Genomic DNA, 24,535 nt, shown 5'->3' with positions numbered 1-24,535 from the left:
AAATCTAAATGAATCTGGGTTCTTCATGCCAGCAGACTAGTCATCCCTGACACCAGGACTTAGCCACTTTCAGCTACAGAACTAGGGTGTGGTCCCAGCGTAGGGAGAAGGAGAAAAGCTTGGGGGGGTGGAAGGGGAAGGAAAAAAAAAAGAGTGTTTTTGTGGGAAATACATAGACGTGAGTTGAATGTGGTGGGGATGAGGGACTGGGAGTAAAAATAATGGTTATGATTTTGAGACTAGAATTTGCGGAGGTGCTAAAAAGGGAAGAAATTAGGGCTAGAGAAGAGCACAAACGGAACGAGGGATTGGGAGACTGAGACAAGGGAAGAAACTGAGCAATCCGAGAGCGGGACATAGAGCCTAACAGAGGTCCTGGAGTCCAAGCAGCGTCTGGTCCAACAATAGATAGATACAAGTCCAGTTATAACCGCACCTCCTCCAGGATTCCCAGGGACAGGCCAGTCCCCTTCCCAACATGGCTCTCCTAGTCAGACTTATGGACCACTAGTTGGGCTTCTTGTGCAATGAATGCATTGCGAAAAAACTGTCCTACATCTGAGAGCAACTCTTGAGGAAAGTGACGGCCGAGCTGAAGTGTATCCTGCTCACTATAGAAGTTCAGGAAGTCCCAGTAATTCCGGAAACCGGAAAACCTTGTCAGACACTGCTACCCCAGGGTCCAGAGTCTGCCGCCCCTTTAAGAAAGGGCGCGCGGGGATGGGATGGGGGGCGGGGACGGCAGCTAGCGGAAGTGGGGCATCTAAAGCAGCGGAAGAGGTGGGGCCTCGAGAGCAACAGAAGCCGGAAGCCGAGGCGTCGGCTGCGCGTGAGGTGATGTCGGCCAGCGGGGCTGTAGAGCCGGGGCCCCCGGGGGCTGCCGCCGCCCTCTCGGCCGCCCCGGCCCAGCCGCCCTCCGCGGGGCCCTTGTTCCGGCCCATCAGCGCGGAGGACGAGGAGCAGCAGCCCACCGAGATCGAGTCGTTGTGCATGAACTGTTACCGCAACGTGAGGCTGGGGTCGTGGTTTCGGGAGGCAGGAGTGTCGGGCTTAGGAGATGCGGGGAAGGGGGTCGGCCACTAGCCTGGTGGGTCCAGTCCGGAACTCAGAGGCGCACCCGGGAGAAGTGCCGGGAACGCGAATTCATTCATTACTTCCTTCCCTGCTTTTTTCTTCCCCAGGGCATGACGCGACTTTTGCTCACGAAGATCCCCTTCTTCAGAGAAATAATCGTGAGCTCCTTTTCCTGCGAACACTGTGGCTGGAGCAACACGGAGATACAGTCGGCGGGCAGGATCCAAGACCAAGGAGTGCGCTATGCTTTGAGTGTCAGGGGCCTGGAGGTGAGAGGAACCTAAAGCAGGTCCTCACTATCCCAAACAGAGCATGGGGACTGGAGTCAGATCTCTGTCCCAGGTCATTGCACCCAGAGTAAATCCCCAAAAGCTAAGCCTTAGTTCCCTCCTTTGTAAAAAGGGGTGTTACTGTCATCTTACATGAGATAAGATTTGTTAAAGTGGGAGTTTGTCAGATTATGAAATGAGCAGGAGTTACTATGGGTAGTATTCTCACCATTTAGGCAGTCTGGCTCATACCATATGTATGTATACTGTTCTGAAGGAGTTGACTGGTCCCTCCCAGGTGGAGAGAGGGAGAAACAACTAGGTTGAGGTCTGATGGAGGGGGATAGTCTGGTTATTTCTTTAGATGAAGCTGTCCTGCTGACATGTTTGGACCAAGTTTCTTTTATGCCCAGGACATGAACAGAGAAGTGGTGAAGACCGACTCTGCCACCACCAGGATACCTGAGCTGGATTTTGAAATTCCAGCTTTCAGCCAGAAGGGAGGTAAGTTTAAGATTAGGACTGTTAAAGATTTGGACACATATATTGGATATATTGGAATCACATATATTGGAATCCTACACATTTTCTTTCAGAACACCTGATATTAGGTCTAGTGGCTTGTGTATGAGTTTGACCATGAAATCATTGTGATTTTTCATTGGTTTAACATGAACAGAAGGCTTAGGTAAAACAGTTTAGGGTAGTAAAAGGTAATGGTAAGACCATACTGTTTTTATTTTAGAATTTTAGCATCACTGTTATCAGAAATGAATGGAACCTAGTAGCTGGCCTTCTTTTACAGATGTGGAAATCAAGGTCCCGAGAGTTCAGGTGAATTGCTTAGAGTCATATAGGCACTTGGTAACAGAGCTAAGTCTTGTCTTTTGTTGTTATTTATAAGCTCTGACCACCGTTGAAGGATTGATCAACCGTGCTATCTCTGGCTTGGAGCAGGACCAACCCACAAGAAGGGTGAGCTGATTGTGGGGGAACTTTTTGGCCAAGCATACAGTTGGGGGTGTAACTGCCAGGATGTTGTATATATTGTACTTTTTGTCCTTTTAATGTCTGTCTCCTAGTGTATATTTAGGTCTCATCTCAGACAATGTAATGTTGTCTCAGAAGTACCCTTTCTGATCCCCTTGAATTATCTATGCTTCTGGGCATTCTAATATATCTTATATTTATTATTACAGAAATAATGTAAAATATTTAGTCATCTGTCTCCCTGACTGGCTAGAGAGCTCTATCAGAGGACTGTGATTTAATTGTTGTTTTATCCCTAACCTGGTATGAGTACCTGCACTAACTGGTGGAATGAGTGAGGAAATAAAACTCCTGGCAGCACCTATAAACTTCAGTCTTATGAAGTATACCACCAGGGCTGAGGCTGCTTTTACTTTATTCATAACAGGCAAAAGAAGAAGCCGTAGCTGAAAGAATTGATGAATTCATCATCAAACTGAAGGAGCTAAAGAAAGTGGCCTCCCCTTTCACTCTGGTAAGTATTGAGGGACTGTAGTTGCTTTTCATTTAAGGGAAGAGAGAAAATTAAAACTGGGATTTTTCCATTGTGATCTTATGGTAGGTGGAGGGTTGTATGATTTCATGTTGGAATTATTCTCTCTTCACTCATCTATTAGATCATTGATGATCCCTCAGGGAACAGCTTTGTAGAAAATCCACATGCTCCCCGGAAAGATGATGCCCTGGTGATCACACACTACAACCGGACCTTACAGCAGGAAGAGATGCTGGGGCTCCAGGTAAGTGAACTGAAGAAGCCAGAAAAATGCTCTGGAATTATCTTGGTTCCAGGATTGCTTGGAGTCAGTGGAAACTTATTTTGTTGCTGTTACTGCCCTCTGTTAGCTTGCTTGTGCCTTTCATGTAGTTCATGTCAAGACTTAGGGTAAACTTCACAGAAAGGATACAAGCACCTGTGATCCTGTCTTGAGGCCTTTTCTTCCCTTGATTGAAGATTTACTTTCTGGCTTTTCTTTCTGATTCATGAGTAGGCATCTGATATAATTGAGTGAGGGCATTTTTCTCCCACTGAGGCAAGGTGCAGGGAAATATTCATTGGCTGAGAGGTCTACTTATCAACTTGTGATTTGCATCTCTGCTGTTTTAGGCAGAAGCACCAGAAGAGAAGCCAGAAGAGGAAGATCTCAGAAATGAAGTGAGTCATGTTGGTTCCTATGAGAAAGGAGCAGCATTGTGGGCTGAGACTGATGCTGTTAATTTTTTCTTTTCATTGCCATGAACATGGGTGACCACCAGCCTGCCAAGTGAATGTCTGTAGACTGAGCATCCTGCCTGGAAGGCTCACTCTGAGTTGTTGAATTTTGTTTCAGGTGCTCCAGTTCAACACAAATTGCCCAGAATGCAATGCCCCTGCTCAGACCAACATGAAGCTAGTACGTATCTTTTGTCAAGCAGTTGGGTTGTTCTTCATCTGACTAAGGCATGAAGGTTACATTCAGGCTGAGAACATTCTTTCAAGAAAAGTCCATGCTTTATTCCAAGATATGAGGAGGATGTTGTCTTTGATTAGGTTGTGTACCTTACCATTGGGTTCAAAGAGAAAATTAGGCCATGGCCTTGAGGCTCCTTTATCTGGCCTGAGCCATGTCTTCAACCAGCCCTCTTCTGGAGACTATTAGAGTTTTGTTGCCCCGTGTGAGAAGTTACAGTCCTATGTCCAATGTCTATGTGCAGTTTGGCGTTGTTTTTCCCCAGAGGGTGGTCTTGCTCTCTTGGAAGCAAATTTCCTTAACTCCATCTTCCAGAAATCCCCCACTTTAAGGAAGTTATCATCATGGCCACCAACTGTGAGAACTGTGGACATCGGACTAATGAGGTGAGTGGCCTCTATAGATTGGGAAGAAGACTGGCTTAAGGGTAACCCCTTTATAACTTTGATTCTTCCTAAATCTGCTTCAGGACTGGGGAGATGGAAGAAATGGGGGATGCTTAGTGAAGGGTAAGAAGCTCTTGAAAGGAGCTGAGAGTTAGCCTAGAGGAGAAAAATTAGAGATAACATAACTCATTTAAGACATGAAATGTTGATTATATGGAAGAGAGAAAGATTTTGATCCGTTTCTCAGAGGGGTGAAGGTTCAAGGAGTCAGGTTTTGATTCCATAATGAAGAATTGTCTGAATATTGGTTGGGCTGCCTTGGTGCGTTATAAATCCCCTTTCCCCAAGTGTATTCAAGCATAAACTGATTAAATTCTTAAACAGAACATTATAAAGGAGATCTACACATTGGATGCAGTGAGTGAAAGGACTGGAATAAATGCTTAAAAGTCCCTTTCAACCCCCAAGTGTCAGATTTCTTTAAAAAGTAAATTCAGAGCTTCTTGGCAATTTGGGCTAAGTTTTGGTATGCTTCTGAGCCTGGGCACTCTGCTCCTGACACCTCTTGGTGTTTGTGATTTGGACAGCTGTTGCCCCTGTTGGTTTAGAAGGTTCTGTCATTGGTAGCCATTAGCCAGCCAGTTTGGAGGTCCGTATGTAAGTCTGTTTATGCTTGAATACACTGGCACTGGATGAGGCTCTCTCTGCTCTTGCTCTTGATTAATGTCTTTATAGGTGAAATCTGGAGGAGCCGTAGAACCCTTGGGTACCAAAATCACACTCTGCATCACAGATCCCTCAGACATGACCAGAGACCTTCTCAAGGTAACAACCTGCTCAGGAAAATGTCTTCATGTAGGAGACATTATATTTTAAAACCATGTTCAGGGACATTAGGGGTCCCCTTACTTCCCTGGGTTTGAGGATCCCTGAGCAGGGTAATCTCATGGTTGGAATTGCAGATTCATTAGGTGACTGTAGACAGGGTACCTGACAACATAGAGCTATGACTCAGCTTCTTTTTATTAAACTGATTTCATTTTGGTGGTTAAGATGATTTGGTGGTTAAACTCATTTCATTTTGGAGGTCAAGCTTTAGCTGAATCAGAGAAGACTGGGACAGCTGAAGTTGCCCCCAAATTATCACTTGTGTTAATCTGGGAGGCCTCTGATTGGCTTTCTGTACTCCTAATTTAAAGTTTCTTTTCTTTTTTTTTTTTTTTTTACCTTTTATGATGTTGGGGATTGAACCCAGGACCTTGCTAATGCTAGACAAGTGCTCTGCCATTGAGCTGTCCCCCTAACCCCTGATACAGATCTTCATTTGAACTCTCATTTTACAGTCTGAGACATGTAGTGTGGAAATCCCGGAGCTGGAATTTGAAATGGGAATGGCTGTCCTGGGGGGCAAGTTCACCACCCTTGAGGGGCTCCTGAAAGACATCCGGGAACTGGTGAGTACCCTGAGTATAGTACATAGCAGCAATGTGGATATGGGAAAAGGACCTGGAAGACCTCAAACATCTTAGTTTTTGGTTTAAGACTTGAAAACATGTCAGTTGGTGCTGACAACTGGGGATTTCTTTGCTTTAAAGCTGGTCTAAGATCTTAATTGTTTTGGATTTTAAAGAGAAGTTTTGGGGAAGTTTTCAAGGGAAATTCCCAGGCCTGACTCTGGGACAGTATATTTATTTTGAGGTCTTGGGTAAGTCATTTATTTCATTGTAAGATAGGGTATGAGGGTCCTTTCAGGACCTAAAACTTGTTAACATACATGTATGTGTACGTTGACCTAATCTGTATATTTGATCCTCTGTATCCAACCAGATTGAAAATATTTGGGAAAAAAATTCTATTGAACATGTCGTCATTCACTAAACTATATAGTATAATAACTATTTTCATGGCACTTACTTTGTATTAGGTATTATAAGTAATCTAGAGATGATTTAAAATATCCACAAGGATGTACATAGGTTCTACACAAACATTGTGACATTTTATGTAAGAGACTTGAGCATCCACAGATTTTGGTGTCTGGGGGGTGTCCTGAAATCAATCCCATGTGGATTCCTAGGAATGACTATATATTTTACCTTTTTGATGGATCATTTTACTTAATTGATTCTGTTGTCAGGCATTTTGTCTTTGGAAATTATATTTTTTCTTTGCATTTCTTTTCCAAATTAGCATTAAATTTTGTAAGAGCAATTTTCTAGATTTCATTTCATGTGACCAGTTTTTGCCTTTTTGGCAGACTGATCCCATAAACTCCTAGAATGGCTGCATAGGTCAGCAAAGTGCTGTGGGATAAATGGAGACCACACTTTTTTTTGACTGGGCACCAGCTACAACTCCCTGCTTGGGTTTATGGCAGGCCTACTAACCATTAAGCCAGGATTTTAACAGTTTGGATGTCATTTATTGCAGGTAACCAAGAACCCTTTCACATTCGGTGACAGTTCCAGTCTTGGCCAGTCGGAGAAACTGCAGGAGTTCAGCCAGAAGTTGGACCAGGTGAGTACCAACTGGCCTGTTGTTACTCAGGGTCCTGAGGTTCCTGTGAACAAGAGACCACATTTGTATCTCTTGCCACATTTAAACAATTATGTTGGGGATTCTTTTGGTTTCCTCTGGTTTTCTCCTTTATTTTGTTGGAGCATCTTCTTCAGTAGCTTCCTGAGAGAATGCATGGGAAATACAATTTATAGGACCTATCTTGTCTGAAAATTTCTCTATTCTACCTTCACACTGGATTGATTGTTTGCTGGGAATACAATTCTAGGATAGGAATGATTTTTCATCAGAATTTTGAAGATTCTACACTACTGTCTTCCAGTTTCTGGTTTGGCTATTGAGAATTTCATATATGATCTATTCTTATAATCTTTTTGTCCTCTGTGATATGCGATATCAGGATGTGCTTTGTTTGAGATAAGTTTCAGCAACTGTGCTAATAAGCACTTGGTGGGGTTTTTCAAATTGGAAAACTCACGTAGTTCAGTTTTAGAAAACTTTCTTGAATTATTCTCTTGGAAGATAGCCTTCTATTTGTTCTTTTAGATGTTAGACCTACTTGTCTGATCTTGGATAATTTGCTTATTATTTTTCTTTTTTCTGGTACTGAGGATTGAACCCAGGGGCATTCTACCACTAAGCTACATCCCCTGTCTCTTTATTTACTTATTTTTTATTTTGAGACAGAATCTTGCTAAGTTGCTCAGGCTGGCCTGGTATCTGAAATCGTCCTTCTTCAACCCCCTGAGTTGAAGAATTACACACTGCCACTGTGCCCAGCTGTAATTTATTTATTTTACTCTGTTTTTGTTTTATTAGTATTTTGTTCTAGTCTAGAAGATTCCTTCAACTTTATTTTCCATCCCTTTGGGTTGAGTTAATGTCTTTACTTTTGAAGAGCTTTTTTTTTTTTTTTTGGGTAGAGGGGGTGTCTGATTGTCCTACCCTTGCCTTTTTTTTTTTATAAGTTGTAGTTAGACACAATACCTTTATTTTATTATTTTTATGTGGTACTGAGGATTGAACCCAGTGCCTTGCACATGCTAGGCAAGTGCTCTACTACTGAGCCATAACCCCAGCCTATTCCCTTGCCTTTTTAAAATAGCATTTTGTATTAAGGATGTAATTGCTTTTTTCTTGAGAACATTGATGCATTGGGGGTGGAGAGTATTTTTTCTCTTCACATAGTTTGTTTCCTTTATTTGCTTATTTTCCTTCTCTTTTCCCCATTTAAGTTTCTGTCAGCCACTTTGCTCAGATGTCTGGTAAGCATTGACTGCTTACAAGTAGAGGACAGTGGGAGTGAGTGTTATTGGCATGAGGCTCATTGAAAGGGGCTTTAGCTTAGCTATTTTATCCAGGTAGCCCCAGTATAGTTAGGGCTTTCCTCTGACTGGGCCTAGTCAGAGACCCATCAGTGGCTGTTATCCTTTCTGTCCGGAGCATGAAGTTGTGTCTGGCAGTGCTCTGAGAGCTGAGTGTGGGAAGAGGCCTGGGATATGTGTATGCCTATTTCCAATAAGTGTATATTCACTTAACCTCCTTGTTCTTGATTCTTTTCTACTTAATTGGTTCAGTGTCTTCCAGTCCATACATTCCTATGGTAGTATCCCCAGAGAAACAAAAACAATTATTGGCTTTTGTGAGTAGGAGATGATATTGGGAGTATTGAATTGTTTCTTAAGTAGTTTTCAAGCAGTTCTTATTTTAATTCCTTTCTGCTCTACTTCCAGAGGTACCTAATTTCAAAACTTTTGGGGATTCTGAAATGTAGATTGAGTTGACCCTTGTCTGGTAGTTATAGCTCTTTCCTGTCAGGAGCTGTGTAAAGTTTACTTGCTGTATTTTCTCTTTCCTGTAGATCATTGAGGGTAACATGAAGGTCCACTTTATTATGAATGATCCAGCAGGAAACAGTTATTTGCAGGTACAGTAGACCTTCCTGGATTTTTTTAGGGGGGGGAGTAGGGGTATTGGAGATTAACTCGGGGGCCCTCAACCACTGAGCCACATCCCCTGCTCTATTTTGTATTTTATTTAGAGACAGAGTCTCACTGAGTTGCTTAGTGCCTCGCTTTTCCTGAGGCTGGCTTTGAACTCGTGATCCTCCTGCCTCATCCTCCCAAGCCTCTGGGATTACAGGTGTGTGCCACCGTACCCGGTGGGGCACTTGGCCTTCCTGGATTTTTGCTGGAGATATATTTTCTGATCTTTGAATATTTATCATATCCCCAGAAACTAAAAAGACTGGAATCTAAATGGACTGATCTTCCTTAAGGAACTTATGCAGAAGAAAGAAGATAAAGGAGAAAGGGGGGAAAGTGGGAAGAGCTTTAAATTTATGTGAAGAAAGGAAAACAGGTTCTCCTAGGCTCCTTTCATCCTTGGTTTTGCTGTTGTCTCCAACTCTGGAATTTTCATTCTGCAAGTCTGATTGTAGAGTGAGGAGAAATGTTGTCCTATCCAGAGACCAAAATGGGAAAACGGAGAGGTTTTAAGCCAGTTGGGGAATTAATCTGGTGATTGCTGGAGATTTTAACTTTGTGTGTGTGTGTTGCTGGGGATTGAACCCAGGGCCTCAACCCTACTTTAACATTTATTGAGCACCTAACAGACTCAGACAAAGTTGTTACAAGTTCTTTCCATGATTAAGACCATTGCCACACTTTTCATAAGAAAGTACAGATGTAAAATGTTTTAGGTGGACTGTTCCCTGCCTCTGCGGAGGAAGGCTGTCCCATTCCTAACTCTTGTGAGCTCTGTTGCTGCCCCCTAGTAGAGCCTAGGCATTAGGGATTGGAGGGCATTAAGTTCTTAGGGAAGTGGGAGTTGGTAGCTCCCTGAGGGAGGAGGAATGTCGGGATTGCACAGGCACTGATTGTCTGTTCTTGGCCTTGCAGAATGTCTATGCACCTGAAGAAGATCCAGAGATGAAGGTGGAACGTTATAAGCGCACCTTTGACCAAAATGAGGAACTGGGGCTCAATGACATGAAGACGGAGGGCTATGAAGCAGGCCTGGACCCACAGCGATAGCAGTGGGTGACTCACTAGCCAGCTCTATCTAGCACAGCTCATCCTGCAGCTTATTTATCACTGTTGGAAAAAATGCTGTGCAGTGCCCTTCCACAGGTGCAGAGGACACCTGCCACACGTCAGCTATCTAGGCACACTTTCTAAACAGCTGGTGATGCACCTGCAAGCTATTGTGTTACTTGACCTTATTTTGGAGGTTCTGAATTAGCCTGAGAAGAAACTCAGGAACTAAGCATGGGACATGCCATCATCACTTTTCCCCTATCAGTTCTTTACCCTCCCTCCACACAGTGCTCTACCCTCTGGAGTGTGAAAGCTAAAGTTGGTGAACTTAAAGACAGTTACAGCGGGATTTGGGAGTTGGTTTGGGGCATGTAAAGTACTGGCTTTCAACAGGAAAGAAGTCATCTTGGAGAGGGGGGTGTAGTCAGCACAGGTGAAGAAGTTTTCATTAAAATGATGGCTTTCCAACAATACTGGCCTGTGCCTCCACTCTGTTCTAGTTGGTTATCATGCTATTAGAATTCAGCCTCCTAAAGAAAATCTTCTCCAGTGCAGCCACAGTATTTTGGGGGTTGGAACTGGCATTTCTTTCATCCCTTCAATGTTTGCCTGTTTTTTGCCAGGCACATCACAGAACAATGGACAAAGTAAATGTGCTTTTATTGGAGCTTACAAGTCTAGGGGGGGAAATTCATAATAAATGGATAAGCAGGATAGCATGTCAGATGGTTATTGGTGTTATGGAGGAGGGGTGTGTAGTGCTAGAGAAGGTGGCACTGGTGTGTCAGATACAATGATCAGGGAAGATTTCAGTAAATGACAATTTGACATTTAGGCAGAGCTTAGACAGGTAAGGGAAGCTCATGTAACACAGTAGGAGGGTGGATGGGATTTCCAGGCAGAGGGAATTGGAAATGCAACTGAAGCTGTAGAATAGGGGGCTGCCTACAGTTGCTAGAAAGTTGAAGACTTGATGCTTGGGACCCCAGCCAGCACTCTTTGTGCTGTAGTGTGCTGCCTCTCAGGAACAAAAGGTGAATGGTGCAGGGTGCAGAGTATTTGTTCAAACAAAGGCCAGTTAATTGAGATACTATCACAAACCTTATTTTGTGCTATGAACTTCACTGAAGACTCCTTGGTTGTAGATGACTTAGTAATCAGAAGTCTACTCACATCTCTATTAAAAACTATTCCCAAAGGTCACACTTGATTTTCTACCTAGAAAATGTGCTTGTTGTCTACTCTGCTATTTCCGTTGCTTTTCAGTGGATCAGCTCTTTTCAACCCTTTTCTTGGCTCTTATGAGACACCCTTTGTTTTTCCTTTACTCTCGTCATTCTTCATTTGGAATTTCTGCCTCCTTCTCTACCATAAATGAATTAGTTTCCTAAACTTCTGCTTTCAGACATCTATTAATTCTTTGGCATGTTACTAATACTTTGGTCCAACTCCAGAACATATATCTGATTTTTATAAGGAAAGGCATGAGTAAGGTGTTTTTTAAAAGTATTTGGAGGGCTGGGGATGTGGCTCAAGTGGTAGCGCGCTGGCCTGGCATGCGTGCGGTCCAGGTTCAATACTCAGCACCACATACAAACAAAGATGTTGTGTCCACCGAAAACTAAAAAATAAATATTAAAAATTCTCTCTCTCCTCTCTCTATCTTAAAAAAAAAAGTATTTGGAAACTAAGGTTAGCAAATGACTGACAAACTTTAAAGCTATAACACTCTGATTAGGCTTCCTATGACTCCAAGATACTTGTGTTTTCAACTGACTTTCTGCCAGAATAGACTTCCCCCTGGAGTAAGTGTGCTTTGTGCAGTTGAGCCCCATTATGAAGGAAAATAATGGCATTAAGGTCTTTAACTCAATATTTTATAAGTTTGGTTGGGATGAAGCAATTTTCTGAATTTCATCCAGTCACTTCCCTGTTTATTCCAGTTACTGGGAAATGATAACCTGAGTTTCTGAAACTGCAGACAGGACTAGGGGCCAGACTATAGTGTTTTCTGATCTTGACAGGGCCAAGGTCTTAATACCATTCCCACCCAACTCCATTCTCATTTCATAAAGCCTGTTGGGATAGGAGCTTATATCTAGTTAACTGTCATGCTCCACAGTCTTTAGCATATGGCATATGGTTAATAAATCTGTTACAAAGTAATCCTCCATAGATTATGAATTGTACTGATGGCCCCTTCTTAGGGCACTGGAGGTAACATGTAGGTATTAAGGTAAGGGAAGGAGCCTGCTTTAAGACCAAAGGAGTCAAAATGCCTGCCTAAGAAAATTAGATTCAATTATAACTATTAGAATAAAATTTAAGCAGAAAGCTTTGTGATTATATTGAAAGAGCAAACTGGTCCATTTGTGAGAACATGCTTCCTGCTTCATATTTCAAACTTTTTAAAATACCCTAGAGTTGCGAATTACAGTAAATATTGAATGTACATCTGTGTTGGGATGATCCTGAGTGGTAGCAATGAGGTGAGTTTGGGGAGTAAGTATGAGGTGCGATTGACTTGCCTAACTGAAAGCTTCAGAGGTGGGAAGACTTCTATTATAGCATTGTCAGTATACAACACTCTATAGCCTGTCAATTGCTGATTGCACATTGTAGGGAAGGTTGTCAGCTTAAATGTTAGACCAGTGGTGTTTTTTTTTTTTTTAAAGAGAGAGAGAATTTTTTTTAATATTTATTTTTTAGTTCTCGGCGGACACAACATCTTTGTTGGTATGTGGTGCTGAGGATCGAACCCGGGCCGCACGCATGCCAGGCGAGCGCCCTACCGCTTGAGCCACATCCCCAGCCCCCTAGGCCAGTGGTGTTTTAAAAATAATTTTAAAATTTAATTAAAATTCTTTTTGGTTATACATGATAGTAGAACGTATTTTGACATATTATTCATACATGGTGTATATTCCCATTCTTGTGGTTATATATGATGTGGAGTTAACACTGGGCATGTATTCATATATGAACATAGGAAAGTTATGTTCAATTCATTCTACTGTCTCTTATTCCCATCCTCCTATCCCTTCCCTTCATCCGCCTTTGTCTACTCCAATGAATTTTTGTTCTCTTCCCCAACCCATTGTGTGTTAGCATGCGCACATCAGAACACTCATAGGCAAGTAGCATTTAAGAGTACTTGACTTTATTTTTATTTTTAAAATGTTATATACTTCTCTTAACAGCAAAGTAGTTTACAACTGTGAAAAGAGCCCGTGCTTATTCTGTGTGTTGCAGTTGAGTTTGGTAACTTTGATGCTTCTGTTCACTGGTCTATTAAGTGGGGATACTAGTGACATCTGCTTCCTAGGGGTTTTATGAGGAGTATGTGAGGTAATTGTGAAGTGCTTTATAAATGTGTTCTCTCATAGAATTCTCACAAAAATTCTAAAGTCTACTTTAAGTTCTTTTTGGGAAAAAGTGGCTACAAGTAAACAAATTATGCCCATTTTACAGATAGGGAAACAACCTTAGCAAGGTTAGGTAATTTCCAGAAGGAAGTATAGCTTTTTGAGGCAGGCTTCAAACTCATGCCAGTCAGACTCAGAAACCTGCATTCTGAATATTTTTAGCACAAGTCTATAATTACTGTATTTATTATTATAACTGCAGGGAGACAGCAGAGCTCAGGCCATGCCACTGGGCACATACTAATCCGATCCTGCTTCACTGCCCTGTGTTGTAGGGTTGGGTAGTATCAGGCTAAGGCTGTCAGTGGGTGAAATGGTTGGAACTGAAGAAGACAGTAACAAGAAAGAGATGGACTGATGAGGCTATAGGGAGTATACTGCTGATTTTCATTGGAGCAGAAAAATGAGACATTTCAAATGCCTGCTGACATTTCAGTTCAGTTTAAGATAAACCAAATTGGACAGGAAGTCAAGTCAGCTTTCTGGAGACCTTTGGGGCCCTCTAGCTAGGTGTCCAGTATCTCTGTCTCTGTCCAGTGTCTCCTTCTCACAAGCCCTCACTCTATCCTGCTTTCCTTTCTGGGCTATGCTATAGCCACCCAGTATAGCCCAGTAGTTAAATGTTCCTGCTTTGGGCTGAGGGTGTGGCTCAGTGGTAGAGTGCTTTGCCAATTGCAGTGAGGTTCTGGGTTCAATTCTCAGCATCACAAACATCACCCCAAAGACAAGCTTCAAGGCAGTGATCTCCAAGCCTGTTTGTATTAGATAAGTGAAGAATGTTTTTGAACATGAATCCTAAGAGGGGTGTTGCTGAGGGCCATTACCAAGTAGGAATGACGCATCGAAATTTCCTTGCCAAGCGTACCCCATGCTGCTTAGAGGACATTTGATGGAACATTGCATGCATGCTTTAATAAGGTGACCTTGCTCAAGGACCAAGGCGGATCTGGGTTTAGAGCTGATCAGGTTTGAGGAAGTAACCGGCTCCTTGAGTTTAAGGCGTTGCCAGTTTAAGATAATGGGTTTTAGGGAAGTTGGCGGTTGAAGATTATTGCTGGGATTAGGGTGTTCCTGCTGCTTGTTCCCGTTGAGTTCTCGTGAGATTAAAATGGGATTTGGAGATAGCCTCGGGGAGTAGGTGGTTTGTGCGGGAGACAGCAGAACGCGTTTGCCCCTGGACCTGTGTGGAGGTGGTGTGAGAGCTGGAATAAAGAATTGCTGTTTGAATCTACAAAGCTGTGTGGTGGCTCGTGATTCTGGTGCCAAGCCAAGACATTGGCCTTGGCATTATGGTGGCCCGTACTTGGGATGTCTGAAGCTTGGGGGTAAGTGAATTTGCTCGCTCCTGAAGGAGAGCAAAAAAATGGGTGACCATTTCAAAAAACAACGTGTTCTTGTTTTGATTTATTTTGTTTTTATTTCAAGTTGCCTGTTCCTAGAACTTTCTCAGGCAAACTGGGGAAAATGGTTGACTCAAGGTTTGAATTTGTTCGCCTCTGAGGAAGAGAGATTGTTAGAGGAAGGAGGCACCCCAGTAAGACCAAGAAAAATTAGGGCATATGTTGATACAATACAAAAATGTAGTCCATGGCTTTTTAAAGACGAGTTATTAAGTATATCAATGGGACCATCATGGTATCCTGTGGAAGGATTTTTCTTCAACAAGAAAGAGATGGCTAGTTCTGTTTACTACATTTGTCTAAGATCTTGGTTTTTACAGATATCTGATTAATTTACAAAGCTAAAGTGTTAAAATATCAACCACTAAATATGAAATCAAGTACTCTTATTAAGTTCCATAAGGTAATATATTTAAATATTATGTGTGTTTTCATAAATTGGTAAATGGAAAAAAGTTTAACATTGCTTTGGTCTGTGTCTTTGCTAAACAAGGTTACTAAGAGTTAAGATTCTATCATGTGTAATTTATATACAGAGAGTATAAGAAGTTTCAGTTGGGTTTCAATTACAGTATAATAGTACCTTAGAAAACATAAAAGTATTTCATCTTATTAAAGTCGAGTAATTTTATAAGGGTTGTTTCAGAATGTGATTTTATAAAAAGTATTAATGGTTAAAAAAGAGATATAAAAAGGTTCAAGATGTGGAAATATATTTTAATATAAAGGTTAAAGGAAAAAGAAATGTTTCTAGATGAGATAATCTCTGTGTGGTAAAGTAAAAAGTTGTAAAATGCCATTTTAAAAGATTTTGAGGAAACTAGACTTACTTTAAAAGCTTGAGAAAAGAAGAAAAGAAAAAAGGTATTTGTACATGGCAGATTGAGACAAAGCTTCTCAATGGAGTAAAAAGGAGCCTTTGGTTGAAGGGCAGCCATGTAAACTAACATTAAAGCGATTTATACAGAATCTAAGCCTCATTTAAAAGAGTGAAGCTGTAGGTGGTGAAAAAGTACAGTATAGATGATAATTAAAAGGTTTTAAAAGGTTAAAATGAAGGTGGTTGAGATACCTTCATGGCAGAAAAAAGATTGCTTTACTCATCAAACTATTAAAATGTACTTATTAAACCAAAAAGAGGGAGATGAGATAATCTTTGTGTGGTAAAGTAAAAAGTTGTAAAATGTCTAAGTACATTGCAAAAGGCTTTAAAAGATTAAATTGAAGGTGGTTAAGATGCCTTCATGATGGAAAAATAAATAAATAAAACCATGAAAATGGGAAGATAGATAAAAGATTTAGATAAAGAAGATTAAAAATTTGAAGTGGAAAACTTCAAAAACAGAAGTACAGAAAGGTAAAACAAAAGAAAGAGAAGATGTAGAAAGATAAAAAAGATATAGGAAGATAAAAAAGATATAGAAAGACAAGAATTTTAAACCCATAAAATAGGAAACAAAAGAAAACTAGGAGAGAAAGAAGCAACTAAGAGTAAATATAAAAACCTTAGAAGAAAAGTAGAAGATAGAAATAAGATAGAAAATGGTTAAAAATGTCAAGTAAAGGTATTTCAGATAGAAAATACAAAAGGCTAAGACAACTATGGTTTAAAACCACATGTAAAAATTATAAGGACTAAAATAATTCTAAAAAGTAAGGCAGAATGCTTTTGAAAGACTTAAATTTAAAAGGATCTTAAAGGGATATTTATCCCCCAAAGATAAACTTAAAATAACCCTTTTTACTCTAAACTTTTTAAATTTGGATACATCAGGACTTAATGCTGCGGAAAGACATATGTATCCAAAAAATGTACATAAGCCTAAGGTACTTTGGAAAGATATTCTAACAGGACAATGGAAAGGTCCTGATCCAGTTATTGTCTGGAGTCGGGGTTCCGTTTGTGTGTTCCCACAGGGAGAACAGCAGCCGATTTGGATTCCAGAGAGGTTAACCAAAACAATTTCTACAGAAAAAGAAGATGATTTGACTGAAATCCATAACAGCTGATATCCAGAGCTCCAGCTTGGCTATTCTTACATCTGCGACAGTGATTAACCACGGTGCCTTTTTTCAATATCTATTTTATTATTGCTTTTTCCCACATCATAAAGTTCTATTTTATTTTTTGAGCTCATACAAACCTAGGTTAATGTTTTTCTGATCAGTTTTGTTTTTTGACTGTTTTTAATTTTTTGACTGTGGAGTTTTTAAACATTGCAATGGAGATTTTACCTAGGTAAAGCTACAAGGCCGTTATTATTGTCTTGTATGTTGTATGTTATATGTGCCCTGTTTTGTGTTGCATGTCAGTATGTGTGTATGTCCATATTTTTATATGAGGAGCGCTCATGAAAAAATGGATCCGAATTTTTTTTTTTTTTTTATTCACGTGATTTAAGTGGTTTAATCTAATTAGGTAAACAGCTGTTAATGATTGTTTTCAAAGGTGGTTAATAGATCTGTTTGCTTACTATTGTTTTTAAAGGTGATTAACAGATCTGTTTGTTTACTTTCACTTTTCCTTTTCATTATATTTAATAATTCTGTTCAGGATAATGTCTCTTTAACATCATTGCCAGAATTCCCATCTCCATCCCAGTGCCGGTGAAGACAAAGAAAACCAAACTACAGCTTCTATGATAGCTACCACAGTAAACTGTATAAACTGATGCATCAATGAATATAACTCAACAAGTAATGCTCAATCAAGGACTTGATTTACTTTGGGAGGAAATGGACATATTGATAGACTCCTCCGATTTGAACTGCCTGCAGAACTTGCCTGGACTATATATCAGTTGCATGCATTGTGAACTATCGTCTGGTGCAGCGAATTGTGGTACTGCTGGCATATTTTTGCTGATGGTGTCACCAGTGATGCAATTTCCTTGCCAGCGCACCCCATGTTAATTGTGGTAATGCTGACATCTTTGCTGATGGTGTCACCAGTGATGCAATTTTTCCAAAGGAGCCGTCAATTGGCTTGGTGTTGTGGCATTTCTGTATCTTCCTCCCTTCTACTAGTGATGGTCTAAAATTTGGGGGCCAACAGAGGTGAGGCAAGAACCTCACCCCCCCACTGGCACCAAGGTTAAATTTGGGGGCCAACAGAGGTGAGGCAAGAACCTCACCCCCCCACTGGTGCTTAGGCCTATCCACAAGCATGGCTGAATGCTGGACCGGTAGTCAGCGACGGGTTGATCTGATTGCAGTGGATTCAACCTAAGACAGGGGACTGACGCCTAGAGGTCAGTTCATCCGATGACGGGTAAGAACCATATGTTGAATTGGACAACCTACCAGGCACGGTCCTAAGCCGCATTGCTTGTTGTTTAATTAATCAGAAGGGGGGAGATGCTGAGGGCCATTACCAAGTAGGAATGACGCATCGAAATTTCCTTGCCAAGCGTACCCCATGCTGCTTAGAGGACATTTGATGGAACATTGCATGCATGCTTTAATAAGGTGACCTTGCTCAAGGACCAAGGCGGATCTGGGTTTAGAGCTGATCAGGTTTGAGGAAGTAACCGGCTCCTTGAGTTTAAGGCGTTGCCAGTTTAAGATAATGGGTTTTAGGGAAGTTGGCGGTTGAAGATTATTGCTGGGATTAGGGTGTTCCTGCTGCTTGTTCCCGTTGAGTTCTCGTGAGATTAAAATGGGATTTGGAGATAGCCTCGGGGAGTAGGTGGTTTGTGCGGGAGACAGCAGAACGCGTTTGCCCCTGGACCTGTGTGGAGGTGGTGTGAGAGCTGGAATAAAGAATTGCTGTTTGAATCTACAAAGCTGTGTGGTGGCTCGTGATTCTGGTGCCAAGCCAAGACATTGGCCATGGCAGGGTGTCTTTATTTTTAAAGTATGATAATGGGACTGGGATTGTGGCTCAGCTGTAGAGTACTTGCCTAGCATGTGTGAGGCCCTGAGTTTGATCCTCAACATCACATAAAAATAAATAAATAAAATATATTGTGTCCAACTACAACTAAAAAGTAAATATTTAAAGAAAAATAAAGTATGACAGTGCCTACTTGACAATAGCCGAAAATAATGCAAAGTTTTAAACATGACACAAAAAAGAGCTCCAATATTTTACTTCAGAAAAAAAAAGTGGATTACCTCTTGCACATTTGGCTATCCTCTGCTCCCAAGAATTATGTTTTAGCAAGTGTGAAGTTGAGCAATTTCCTGCACTTCTCCAAGCTTCAGTTTTGTCATCTGTAACAGGATAACAAAATTGCCTGAGGATTAATTGTGAGGGTTAAATGAGCTAATTAAGATAAAGCTCTTAACTCCTTACAGAAGAAAAGTTTGCCTTTCCACTAAAACTTGAATATTAGAATTCCGTTTCCAGCTTTATTTGCTATGCTGAAATAGTCCCGTGTCCACCCTGGGCATGCAAGGTAAGCACTCTACCAACTGAGCTATATCCCCAGCCCATGTCCATTAGAAAAAAAAAAAGTTTTTTCTTAGTTGTAGATGGACACAATACCTTTATTTTATTATTTTATTTATTTATGTGATGTTAAGGATCGAACCCAGTGCCCCACCCATGCAAGGCAAGCAAGCTACCACTGAGCCACAACTCTGTTCCCTCCATGTCCATTTTATTGGCAACATTTTAGTTTCCTTCAAGAGGTAACTATGGCTACCAATAATATCAAACGTGGGGGAAGTTACACATGTTCTAGAAACCTACACGTTTTTATAGTCATTATATTGAATTCTGCGTTTCTGACTTTGTCTTTCAAATGGTACCTGGAAGCCTACTGGAGCAGATTCCAGTCCACTTAAAGATGTTTATAACTAGTAAAAATAGCTCATAGTGGGAGAGTAATATTATTTTAGTCCTCACAACCATTCTGAGTTCTCCCCATTTTGTTAAAAAACTTGTCCGAGGTCCAATTAGGAAGTTATGGGCTCGTATTCAAGTCTGGATCTGCTGCAACTCCAGAACCTACATTCTTCACTGAAGCCTCTGGGGACAGGTCTTGTTTAGATCGATTTGTGGCCTCACGCTAGGACAGAGCTGTGCGTCGGATGGATGAACAGATGGAAGGGCAAAGAAGAAACAAGGTTGTGTCGGGGAGCGGATCCTGGAGGCGTGCACATTTCTCTTTATACTGAAATACATCTCACGCGTCAGAGTGGTAATTCCAAGCCTACTCCACCACTTCCGCTTCTGGCTCCACCTACTGGGCCACCGCCGTCGGTTTCGCGTTCAGGAGTTTTGTCCCCAGCGCCGAGCCGTATACCCACCCTCGCCGCTGCCATGGCGGCAGCTCCGCCGCTCTCCAAGGCTGAGTATCTGAAGCGTTACCTGTCTGGGGCAGATGCAGCCATCGACGGGGCTCCCGAGGCCGGTCGCAAGCGGCGTAAAAAGCGGCCAAAACCTGGCGGGGTTGGCGGCAAGGGGTGAGTTCCTGGCAGGGGCGGGGCCTGTGACAGCTCGCCGCCCCCTCACCTTTCCCAACTCCGCCCTCCGCCTCCCGGTTCCTCCATCCTGCGGGCGCGCCTGCCTCATTGCGCTGCGACCCCTGCTTAAGCTCGGGGTCCCACTTGGACTGCGTCAGGCTCTCCTGGCCTCTGCCTCCTCCCGGCTTACATCTAGCGCCTCTGAGCAGCTGCATGTGTTAAAGCCAGGCTGTAACTTTCCTTTTTTTCCCGCCTTTGTAGCCTTCCGTCCTCTAGAGATTAAACGTCGTGCCTCCGAAAATACTCTAGCTAGTTCAAAGCTTCTGTGCTTGGATATTTAGGGCCCTGCCTGTGGGGGTTCCTAAATCCTAGGGACTCTTATCCGGATTCGAAGACCCATCCATGATCGTGTCTTGTTACTATTAAATGTTATCATTGACGGAAACATTTACACACTTGTTATGCGCCAGGCACCTAAGAAATTTGAAATATATGAACTTAACTTACTATCAGAAGTAGATGATATTCTCATTTTCAAATGAGAAAATTTCGTGACTCGGCGTACTAGTTTAATAGTACCCCCTTCCCCAAATTCTCCTTAGTCCAGAACCTTAAAATGACATTATTTGGAACTAGGATCTTTGCAGATGTGATCAGTTAAGATGAAATTATACTTTATTAAGATGGGTACTAAATTCAGTATGACTAGTGTCCTTTTAAGAACATGGAAGTTTTTCACATACAGGGAAAATGGCCATGTGTACGTGGAAGCTGAAATTGGATTGTATTTAAACTGAGCCAATCCTTGCAAGGTCTGCCTGGACTACCTACCATAAAATGAATGAGTAAAGTTCATCCTCAGAAGGCTTCCTAGGGACCATGGCCTTTTATAGACACCTGATTTTTAATTTGATTTTTGATTTCAGCTTCTAGCCTTCAGAACTGTGAGAAAACACATTTGTCTTTTTTTTTGATACTGAGGATTGAACTTATGGGCACTTCACCACTGAGCTACATTCCCAGCCATTTTTATTTTTCATTTTGAGACTGGGTCTCACTAAGTTGCTTAGGGCCTCCCTAAGTTGCTGAGGTTGGCCTGAATTTACAGTCCTCTTGCCCGGGCCTCCTGAGTTGCTGGGATTACAGGTGTGTACTGCTGCCCAGCCATTTTTGTCATTTTAAGCCATCCAGATTGTGGTACTTTATTATGGGCAGTCTTAGGAAACTAATACACCCAGTAAAGTCAAATAGTTCCACAACTAGTCTGTTTTCTTTACTGGTTTGGTTCTTGCTTTATTCTTGCTTTCTGTTTTCTTTCTCCTCTGATTTGTTGTGTATTCTTTGGGAGCAATGCCAGGCTATGAAAATAGTTTGAGCTTTGGAATCAACAAGTCCATATCAGAGCTTGAATCATATCTGTGCCACTTTATTAAGCTTTGTCGTTACTGGCAAAATATTTCATCTCTTTGAGTCTCAGTTTCCTAATCTTTAAAATGAGAGTTAAAATTGAACAGTACTACTTACGATAAATAGTTGTGATTAGAGCTATTTTCTCAAGTGCCCCTAACTTTTCAAATAATAACTCTTCCCATCACAGTTCGTTTGTCTAACAAATATTTAATAAATGTAGTCATTCCTCAGTATCTTTGGGGATTGTTTCCCAAAATCTATGAATATTCAGGTTTCTTGTATAAAATGACATATATTTATATGTATCCTACACAAATCTTCCCATATATCAGAGCATCTTTAGATTATTAATAGTACCTAATACAATGTCAGTGCAATGTCAGTAGTTGTTCAGAATTATTTAGGAAATAGTGACAAAAAGTCTCTACCTACTCAATACAGATGAGGTTTTTTCCTGAGTGTTTTCAGTCTGTGGTTGGTTGAATGCAAATGCAGAACCATTGATATAGAGAACTTATTGCAGCTATTATGCCAGTTATTGAAGAGTTTTGAGGATATCTCTATGAATAAGAACACCTTGGTCCCAGTTTAATGAAGCTTAGAGAATACAGGCTTTATACAAGTAATTGATTTCATTATTTTGGAAAAATACAATGAAAGTGTCCTAAGGGTGTAATAGAGATTTTTAGTCTAAGAGTGGTAAGAGGGTAGGCAAGGAAGATATATGCAAGGATATTATATTTATTCTTGGACCTGAAGAATGAGTAAGAGTGCCTGGTAAAGAATGAGAAGAGTAGGTCAGGTAGAGGGAAGGAACTGCATTTGTGAAAATGGACATAGTAAGAAATTTGGCTTATTTCAGGCATCAAAAGATGACTAGTAGTGAATTGAGGGGGCAGTGGCAAGGGATGAAATCCATATAGACAAAGACTAGATTGTTCAGGATTTTGAAGTTTATCCTAAACCTAACAAATAAGCGTTCTTTAGGTTGGCATCCCAGAATGACTGTTCCTTTTTGATCTATTTATTGTTCCCTTTTAGAATGCGAATTGTTGATGATGATGTGAGTTGGACAGCTATCACCAACACTAAACCAGAAAAGGAGGAGGAAGATGATGGAGATTTGCCTGTGGTATGTATTTCTTGGTTATACCTATTGTCAGCACTTTGAAATGATGTAAGCTTCTCATTTGCTTCCCATTGCGGGATAGATTTATAGAGAAGGAAGCTGAGCACAGAGAGAAAAGGTGACATTTTCCAAAGACCTTTTAAATGTAGTCTTTTTTCACGATGCTTATGCATATGGTTCCAACTTTTTAATTTATTTACTTTGCAGTGTTGTGAAAGTGATATATGTTAAGTAGAAACTGTATTTTGAATTTTGATTTTTTTCCTGGCCTAGCACTATTCATGTATGACACTATCTCATGATGCTGGGTAATGGCAGAGAACCACAGCTTCCAGTCAGCCATGTGATTACAAGGAGAATTAAGCAATCCTCTACAGTATATTGTGTTGCTGAGCTCAAATGTTCAGTGGGTTAGGTGTATTAAATATTAAATATATTATTATTAAATATATTATTAAATATATTTTTGACTTGAGATAGTTTCAACCTATGATGGGTTTAAATGGATGTAACCACATTTTAAGTTGAGGAGCATCTATACACTGACTCCTCTATTTATGGGCAGCTCTATCAGCCTGCAGATGAGAAAAGAGAGAGGCAGAACTCCTCAACATGTTGACTGAGCCATAATTAGTATTATCCATGGTTCAGTTTGTTGGAATCTACCTTAAAACCATGTTTAGATTCTATTAGAGGAAAATTTTTATTTGCTCATTTTGTTCATTGATTTAACTAAGCTTTAAAATTGTGTACTCTTGCCTAAGTACTGGAGATTTGTAGATGAATAGAAAATACTGTAATCAAGCCTATTAATATTCTTTTATAATATTGTACTTTAGAGGTTATACTCTAGAATGAGAGGCTGTATTTCATATAATTTCAAACAATAAAATAAATTCCACATAGGCAGCAAACGCCATTAGAGCAAAGGGGAAGTAGAGCACTTTATATTCCACTGGGAGTCATGAAAGAGTAAGGATCTGAATTGAGTTTTGAAGGATGAATAAGAGCCAGATGGAGGAAAACAGGCCAGAAACCTCCCATTAGTATATTCATGGAACCAATGCTGATAATTTCTGAGAAACAGGTAAAAAAGAGAGCTGTTGATAGGCTGTATTATATTAAAAGATGGTAAAGATGAATTCCAGGGCAGTATAAGTTCCTAGTGAAATTCTAAAATGGATTTTTAAAAGATGGCTTGTTAGTAATTATAAGTGAAATAGTGATCATAAGGAGCCAATTTAATTTTAGTCAGATCACTCAAATCTAATATTTACAGCATTTGTTTTATTAGAGCAATATACATTTGTTATAGAATGTTTTGGGATATAAGAAAGTTTAAAGTATTAAAAAGAATGTAATAATCACTTGTACTGTGACCATTTGGAGACAACTGCTAACATTTGGATGTGTAGCTCTTCAGGTTTTTTTCTCCTTATAGATTATACATCCTTGCATTTTATTTATTTTTTCATATACAAATGGGATTATATTGTACAAATAGTTTTGGAGCCTACACTTTCACTTAATATTGAAAATATTTTAGTTAGACTTTAAAGTATTCTTTTTGATTTTTAATGGTTGCAAAGTAGTTCTATATGTTTTTATTTTAACCTGTCCTATTTATTGCACACATGGGTTTTTTTCCCCCAGCTTTAAAATATTATATTGGTTTGATAAATATCTTGTTTATAAAGCAGTTTAGGAATCCATTTTTTTTTATTTCTATAAAATGAAATTAAGGGGTCAGAGGGAATGGCCCTTTAGAGCTGTATTCCCATATTGCTTTCCAATAGCTGTTACCAGTTTACTCTCCCACTAGGGGTATATGAAAATGCTGGGTTTCTCACTTCTCCAATAATTTCTGGTAAATAACGAAAACAACAGCCTATCTACCAATATTGTAAGTGAACAATGGTATTTAGTTTCTTTCAATACTAGTGAAATAAGTAATTATTCATATATTTTTTGGGCATTTGTGTTTTGTGAATTTCC

The 24,535-nt window shown here is 40.5% G+C and overlaps 2 protein-coding genes and 1 long non-coding RNA gene across 4 annotated transcripts in view; 2 read left to right on the top strand and 1 right to left on the bottom strand.

The window, feature by feature from the left end:
- Positions 1 to 786: 786 nt before the first annotated feature.
- Positions 787 to 10,235, top strand: Zpr1 (ZPR1 zinc finger). The gene is made up of 14 exons (XM_005328288.5): positions 787 to 1,008; positions 1,182 to 1,343; positions 1,757 to 1,847; positions 2,248 to 2,318; positions 2,761 to 2,847; positions 2,990 to 3,112; positions 3,481 to 3,528; positions 3,704 to 3,770; positions 4,139 to 4,209; positions 4,945 to 5,034; positions 5,553 to 5,663; positions 6,640 to 6,726; positions 8,588 to 8,653; positions 9,627 to 10,235. Exons 1-14 carry the CDS (start codon positions 838 to 840, stop codon positions 9,759 to 9,761), a joined length of 1,380 nt encoding a protein of 459 aa, XP_005328345.1. The 5' UTR covers positions 787 to 837; the 3' UTR covers positions 9,762 to 10,235.
- Positions 10,236 to 14,137: 3,902 nt separating this feature from the next.
- Bud13 (BUD13 spliceosome associated protein) overlaps positions 14,138 to 24,535 on the top strand; it is a 29,200-nt gene continuing 18,802 nt past the window's right edge. The window contains exons 1-2 of one of the 2 annotated variants that reach the window (XM_078047054.1): positions 14,138 to 14,514; positions 22,453 to 22,543. In XM_078047054.1, coding sequence (XP_077903180.1) covers positions 14,498 to 14,514; positions 22,453 to 22,543 — 108 coding nt within the window. In that variant the 5' untranslated portion in view covers positions 14,138 to 14,497. Of the gene's footprint in view, positions 14,515 to 19,858; positions 20,002 to 22,452; positions 22,544 to 24,535 lie in introns of those variants that run through there. The other variant, XM_013359952.4, reaches the window with a different exon arrangement.
- LOC144377196 (uncharacterized) lies at positions 18,659 to 19,829 on the bottom strand. The gene is made up of 2 exons (XR_013437914.1): positions 19,548 to 19,829; positions 18,659 to 18,804 (listed from the first exon to the last, which is right to left on the bottom strand). It is a non-coding gene; the product is annotated as an uncharacterized LOC144377196 (long non-coding RNA).

This window comes from Ictidomys tridecemlineatus, chromosome 4, assembly GCF_052094955.1.
Source record: "Ictidomys tridecemlineatus isolate mIctTri1 chromosome 4, mIctTri1.hap1, whole genome shotgun sequence".
NCBI classification, from domain to species: Eukaryota; Metazoa; Chordata; class Mammalia; order Rodentia; family Sciuridae; genus Ictidomys; species Ictidomys tridecemlineatus.
Note: the sequence above shows the minus strand (reverse complement) of the source record. Positions and strands in the feature narration are given on the sequence as shown.